The following is a 7,652-nucleotide window of genomic DNA, read 5'->3' as shown; positions in this document are numbered from 1 at the left end:
TAGGGTTGAGGTCAGGGCGATGTGCAGGCCAGTCAAGTCCTTCCACACTAAATTGTGAATGATTTTTTTAATGGAGCTGGCTTTTTACACAGAACATTGTCATATTGAAACAGGAAGGGGACAAACACAAACCGCTCCATCATTAAGATTTCCCTTCAATGGAAATGAAGCACCTGGACCAAACATCTAAAAAGAGCCTCAGAGCAAAATTACGCATAAGTATGTGGACATACTTTTGGCATGATAATGTCTCTAATCAGCCACATGTGAGCAATATTGGGTCAGTTGAACAAGGCAAGATGACCTTAAATTCATTACAAATCGTCTTACGTTTCACCCATTTAAAAGTTAATTTATTACTACAATCAGTAGTTATGACCAGAGTCTTTCTAATTCATATTCAGCGGGGACTTGCATGCCAGTTCCCTTTCAGAAACTGTTCTATTTTTATTGACATGAAACCGGTACAGTGGGTCAGTCTGAATTGATATCACATCAGCACCTTTAGTTAAAAGCATCCTGGTGAAGTTCAGTAAAGTTAGCAGCACCGGTGGGTACAGAATGAAAGGCAAGTGAGCAGTGGGACTTCCTGGAGTACAAATATGAGTACAGTGGTATTAGAACTTCATGCCTAAATCTGAGTTAAGTAAGAATTCTTAAATCAAAAAAGTAATGTTTAAATTACTTTAAGGGTCTATAAGTATAAAAGGGCCGTCTGTTAAGTATATTTGTGAAACATTATCCCAAAGCTAGAATACAGGTTTGTATGAAACAGCTCCATAGGATTAGAGTATGGAAAATGGTGACTTGACAATGTTTTATACATAAGACAACTTAGATAAATAGTTCAAGCTTTGAGGAAATACACTTATTGACTTTCTTTCTGACAGTCAGATGAAGAGATTTATATCAGTCTCTTTCAGTAGGAGGCTAGGTTTGCGATGTGCTTAGCCTAGCTTAGCATAGAGACTGGAAGCAGGGTGCAACAGCTTGCATGGCTCTGTCCAAAGTGTAGAAATATGGCTAAAAACACCTGTGAAGTGCTCAACATGTATCTTATTTAATTAATCTGAGACAACCATAAAGGGACAACTGTGGTTTTAGGGGGAGTTGGGTGCTGGAACTTGATTTCAACCAGTTGTCTCTGGATACTCATCAAATACAATCAGTTGCCCTGTTCCCCTTGGAACAGGAAATCAATGCACAAACGCCTCCTTTAACGGCTGTATGCAATGCACCAGGCTTTCAACTGACTCCATTGTAAACCCCGTCTGCAGTATAAGTGGATGACAGGAGCTTAGGGCAGTCTGGAAGTGTGGTCAAACAAACAAAGGAATAACATCCAGGAGACTGCTGTTTTTGTCTCATGCGAAACTAAAAGCAATTGTGACATTTCGACGCCTGACTCGTTAGTTAGGTGCGTCATTAGCCACTTAAGGTCCTTAGTCACTTGAGTTGGTAGTCACTTGAGTAACGTTGGTTGTTAGTCCCGTTAGTAAGGTAAGTCGTTAGTCACGTTACTCACTCTGTTTTAAAAAGAAGGAAATATAATGTGTTAATCAGTGAGTATTAGAGGTTTTAGTTGGTGAAATTTTGGACGGAGCCAGGCTAGCTGTTTCTCTGCTCAAACCTTTTTATGCTAAGCTAGGCTAACCACATCCTGCCTACACTCCATACTTTGACTCTTTATTTTCTTATCTTACTCTTGGAAAGAAAGCGAATAAGAAAAAAATGCTCTTTATGTATTTCCACAAATAGTGATGACACCTGAGACCAAACCAATAGGATTCCTACCTTACAATTAAATACGGTTCCCTCTTGAAAATATTGAAAAAAGGAAAAATACAGTGACTTGGAAGTTTTGCAGCACAATATTTACAACACAACAACTTGGATAAAACACTCACAGCATACTTACACAGTGTCAAACAAACAGCAGAGTGGTTAGCCTGTATAGTGCACATTGACAATATAATACAGCAAATATTAACAAAACAGTGTTTGACTCCTGCAGAGGCTGCAGTGATGTCCTCTTCCCTCACAGACTGCGGCAGCTTAAATAGGGAGAAATGACTCAGTAACTGAGTGAATGAAAACCTGCAGTCACATGATAGGGAGTACTGCCTTCAACTTAAAAATTGTACGAATTCCAATATTCTGATTCAGCAAAAGAGACCATGAGGTTTGAATCAAAAATGCATTCCTTCTTCAGCTGATTTTTGCAACTGCTGCTTAATGTGGAAGGGGAGGGGACAAATCTATCATGGCAGAAGAGATGAAGTCATAGGACTAGCATTACCACGGGACCTCTAACAAGATGAACCCAGGATTTAAATTAGTGTCTATCTCCAAAAGAAAAGGAATGTAAAACAGAGGCCTCCATGTATGTGTCATTTAATACTACTACAAGGGGCATGTTGGTGAAGATAGGACGCCATAATAGTATTGTGCAGTTTATACTCAAATTAAACTCTGTAGTTTGACAGAATTGGTTTTAAATGTTTCCTCTCCCTCTGCACATGCCTCTTTCCCTTTCCATGAAAAGAGCATCAGCAGTGGAACTGGCAGAAGAAGGTTTTGAATGTTTTGCTTTGTTGAAGCATAAATTATGAATTGCTTGGCCTTAGTTGACTGTATGGAGGGTGTCAGAGAGTTTCAGCCTGTGTGAATACATTCCTTTAGACCCACAGGTTTTGGGCTTTTCTTAAGTCTTTAAACAGGAGACTGTCTCTCTCAGCTGCTGGTCTTTACCTGTCCATCTGTCAGACATCGAGGTCAGTAGTTTTCCACGGTGGAGGATCAGTCAATGATTGATCCTCCATTGCTTCTTTGTAGGTCAGGAATGCCATTAGTGTGACACTGCAGAGCACATGTTCTCTCTGCCCTTTACATAGATACATCCACTGGATGTGAGGCAGTGAGGCGGGGCTGCAGGTCTCAGATCAGCCTCTCCTCTGGGGGCACTTTAAGGACACTGCCCATCTCCAGCCTGGCACCAGCCACTTCCTGTGAGCTGGGGCTGTAGGTGCCCTCTGACTGACGCTTCTTCCGTGCTGTCATGATGAGGCAAAACACCACTAGTATGGCCAGTAACACACACATGGTGATGAGAGGGATGATCACCACCAGCCAGGGGATTCGCTCCTTCTGCTCCTGTTTCTGCAAGAGGACAAGACAGAATGTAGTTATACATGACCATTCCTTGACCATTCCATTTCTAATATGGCACTTATTAGAAAATGTTTAAACATTCTAACTAATGGGTTTATCAGTGGTCAATTCATAATTTGTTATAAAAGTTATAAACATTTGGTTTGCCTATTTAATTTTCCTCTATCATGACAGAATCTGGACAAAAATCAATTTATTAACATCTAAACTTATTTTGTGTTGAGCCATTGTGTCTGCAGTTATACATGTTAATATGTTATATGTTATCTAAAAAACATGTTATGAATCAACAAGTATTCTGACTTTTAACCTTTAGTTGTACAAAGATATTACTTTATTCTAGTTATTTTCATGTATCAATTGTAATTTAAAAGTTTACATGGTTCCCTTTTGTGTTGGAACAATTCTATAACCTTTAGTGCTATTTCAGCAATCCTGAAATGTTACCAATCTGCAGAGGTTTACAATCAACTGGGACAATTGAATATGGGATCAACATAAAGTAATGCTGTTTTGCTTTATTTTGTTTCTGTATGTCTGTGTTGTTTCCTCTCATGGCTTCTGTGGCAGCTGAAGGTTACTTGAATCTTAACCCATTACCCTCTTCGAATATAGCACATATGTTGGCTCAAAGCCAGAGTCAGTGTGAATACCGGTCCGTCACTTACGTTTCTCCCACACAATGTGCCACTGAAACCCAGCACACACACACACTGGAAGTGGTTGAGTCTGTCCAGACAGGTGGCCCCGTTGAGACAAGGGCTGGACTCACACTCGTCTATTTCTGTCTCACACCTGAAACACATCAGAAGGGTTTTAACACAACGCCGACTGACAGAGCAGCATCTCACACACACACACACACACCTACACACACACACACACACACACACACACACACACACACACACACACACACACACACACACACACACACACACACACACACTCTCTCTCTCTCTCTCCTGACCTTTACACTTGGATGTGGTTCAGACACACTTTCCCCTGAGCAGCAGGTGTGTGTGAGTGGTGAGGAATGTGCAGTGTGCTGCTCTCACCTGGCACCAGTGTATCCCGGCTTACAGGTGCAGTTGCCTCCAGAGTTACCTCCTATACAGACCCCTCCATTAAGACACTCTGTGTATGCATCACATGCCACTGGAGGAAAACGCCACCTATTGGACACACACACATACTCTTTATACTCAATTATATGATTTGGTAGTTATACTTGTAGGTTACCCAAACGCAGGAGGTGAAACTAAGAATTTAACAATTAATCCAAGAATCATAATGGCCCTTATTCCACCATTGGGTGTGATTTGGCACTTTGCATTGAAAGTGGCTTGTGCTACATCAAATCAAGCTTTCCCTTTTCAGAGATAAACTGACCAATTACAACTCGGATAACGGCACTAACAGTGCTAATAATAGAAACAGAGCTGACAGAGCTAACAACTTTAACCTGGGACGGAACTGGAAGGTGGGGGCTAGGCTTCCACCATGGTGGCTACTACTTAGCCAGTGGGACAGGAAGTGAGGGACTACCATGCACTAATATGTAAGTGTGGCCGGCCCGACTACCAAAACAGAGAGAGAAGAAGCTCTGTTAACAACACACACAGAGGGAAAGCGCCTTCATTCTCTGCTCAGGTAGACATTACTCCTCTATATCTTTACATAGCAAATGGTGGTTTACTGCTATATCAATGCTCTATATGTCATATATATAAAATTTGACCATGTGTTTGGCCTTGGTAGAGGTCTGTGCTCTCTGGGGGCCTTTGAATTTATGTTTGAATCTAATTCACTAATATTTTTCAGCAGTAATACCTGATAAGAAAGAATCATCGAATGCCATGAACATAAAACCAGCTTTGTGGAGCAATAAAACTGTTTAGTTTGTCAAGATAGACACTTTGCACTTATCATCAATCAATATCATCAATATTTTCAGATTTTAAACATTTTAATGTCTCAAGACTGTGTGTAATAGAGTGCTGCAGGGATGACATATTTTTGTAGGCTAACAGGAGGTTAGCATGGACCTGGATCCATCACTGGGTTTAGTGATAAAGCCACAGATAATTATCCCCAACTCTTCAGCTCAGCCTTTTAGCTTCTTTAAGCTCATTGTTTTGGTTTTACAGCTCCCAACTTTACTGTTTTGGTTCAGTCACTCAGCTATTATCACCTTTGTTTCCAGCAGCAGGCAGCTGTCTACAATGAAAAATTACTGAGAAGCCTGCTGTGCATTAGCTGTCTAGTACCAAATGGCAGACAAAGGTCCCATTTTCCTCTAGCTGATGACCATATTGGAGCATTTAGCAGCTGATGAGTCTGATTTATTTTCTCAGGAGTTGGCGAAGAACAGAGCTATGAGAGCACAATGGCATTCATTAGGGTAAACACGACTTGTGTCTGCTGCTGTGTAAATAGGCCATTCAGACATATCAACTTTAAAATGAGTTATTATGTCCCAAAAAAAAAATGCATTTAAAAGGCCGATGTGTAGGATTTGGCAGCAACTAGCTCTGAGGTTGCAGATTGCAACAAACTCAAACTTCTCTCGTTGGCCAAGCATGTAGGGAGCAATCTCGAGCCAGTTTTTGGATGTTACTTCTGGGCTCCTGTAGAAACACGGCGGCCGGCTCTGTGAAGAGGACTTTCTCTGTATGTCAATATATAAAGCTAATTCCAAGTTACCAAAATCACAACAATTCATATTTTCAGGTGATTATACACTAAAGACAACATATTATGTGATATTCCATTTCCGCCAATAGTTCCCCCTAAATGCTACACAAAGCTTTTGGTTTATTTAGTATCCTCCATGCATCATGTACATATCCCTAATAGAAGAGCTGATCACTTACATGTCTACACAACTAAAACTGTCTTCCAGACAGGATGTTTTCAGAAAATGATGTCATTACATTACCGAATGGTAATTCTCATGATTATGAGCAAAATCTATAAAACCTAATATGTACTGTAGAGGGGGTCGGTACTCACTGGCAGCGTTTGCCGACGTAGCCAGTAGGACATGAACATGTGTGAGCTCCCACCGTGTCCATGCAGGTTCCTCCATTCACGCAGTGGAACTCACGACAGTTATCCACCTCTTCCTGACAGTCTTTCCCTGTGTATCCAGGCTCACAGTCACACTGGTAGTCTGCTAGAAGGTCTTTACATGTACCGTGGACACAGGGACGTGAAGAACACTCATTAACCTCCATCTCACAAAGCTCCCCCTCCCATCCTGCACTGCAGCTGCAGTTAAACTCATTAAACTGGTCCTGGCATACACCCTGGTTAAGGCAGGGCTGGGAATCACAAATCGGTGCACCTTGGCATCCTATTATTGGCTCATGCCCACCCAGTCTGGAGAATTGGCTCTTCTGAGGGGCTTCTGGTACATTTATAAGCGGCAGGTAGACTCCACCCACTCTCACCTCCCCTAAACATCCAGTGTAATTCTCGGCCAGCCAGATTTTGGTGTCATTGAGAAAGTTGAGGTTGCCTCCAACCCCAAAGCTGCCACCAACTCTCTGCCCGTCAACAGTGATGCGCCAGCGGGATGCTAACTGCTCGGGATCGACCATAGCCAGCTGGATTTGATGCCAGGCTCCGTCTGCGATGGCCCTGTCACTTGTGAAGGCCAGGAGCTCTGAACTTGCCCCGCTGTCTAGTTTGACCAGCAGGGAGGAGTTGAGAAGACCCAAGCAGAAGACTTCTGCTCTGCTGACGGCCCGCAACAAGATCCCGTCTTCGTCCCGTGTCCGAATATCCAAGGTGATGTTGGTTACCGGGCTCAGCAGGGAGCTGCTGGCAACATACTGAAGAGCGTTGTCCTGAAAAATGGCTTCAGTTAAACCTGTGTGACGAGAAGATGATGAGTAGCTTTTAAAAAGTTACTGAAACCAAGGACTGTGTGCAAGTTACATGTTGATTCAAAACTCAGTGTGTTAAGATTCTATTTGAGATGTTGTGGGATTGATGAATTGATTGGAAAACCACTGACTGATCCTCCGTCCCCTGAAGTACTCCTTGAAGTACTTCTTCAGGTACGGTTGAGATATGTGGAACCATTGTTGTTGGGCTCATCTTAGTTGCTTTGTACAATTTACAATGGTTGAGCAGAGCTCTCTTGCTTTCCAGAAGTAGGTCAAAATATCAAACTTAATTGGCAATAGATAGGTGTTTTGCTTTTACTAATCATTATGAACTAAATGCACAATGCAAAAACAGTACGATGATGACACCAGCAGTGTTAAGATTTGTTCCATTTAAGCCTCACTTTAGCTTTTTAGTTCTGTCTGCCACCCAGTACGACCGGAAAGTGAAGGCTCCACAGTGGACCAATTAAAGACAACTTAAGATACAACTTAACTTAAGTAACTGTAGAAAATAAAATGTATTGTTGACAACTCTTTTCCGATGAAACTAGCTAGCTCTAGCTCTAACAGTCACTAAAAGTC

The 7,652-nt window shown here is 41.9% G+C and overlaps 1 protein-coding gene across 1 annotated transcript in view; it reads right to left on the bottom strand.

The window, feature by feature from the left end:
* Nucleotides 1-218: 218 nt before the first annotated feature.
* LOC129101183 (protein crumbs homolog 1-like) overlaps nt 219-7,652 on the bottom strand; it is a 32,121-nt gene continuing 24,687 nt past the window's right edge. The window contains exons 10-13 of the mRNA XM_054610860.1: nt 6,187-7,048; nt 4,230-4,346; nt 3,840-3,966; nt 219-3,159 (exon numbers count right to left, since the gene is read on the bottom strand). Coding sequence (XP_054466835.1) covers nt 2,938-3,159; nt 3,840-3,966; nt 4,230-4,346; nt 6,187-7,048 — 1,328 coding nt within the window. The 3' untranslated portion in view covers nt 219-2,937. The remainder of the gene's footprint in view (nt 3,160-3,839; nt 3,967-4,229; nt 4,347-6,186; nt 7,049-7,652) is intronic.

The sequence above is a fragment of the Anoplopoma fimbria genome, chromosome 13, assembly GCF_027596085.1.
Source record: "Anoplopoma fimbria isolate UVic2021 breed Golden Eagle Sablefish chromosome 13, Afim_UVic_2022, whole genome shotgun sequence".
NCBI lineage: Eukaryota > Metazoa > Chordata > Actinopteri > Perciformes > Anoplopomatidae > Anoplopoma > Anoplopoma fimbria.
Note: the sequence above shows the minus strand (reverse complement) of the source record. Positions and strands in the feature narration are given on the sequence as shown.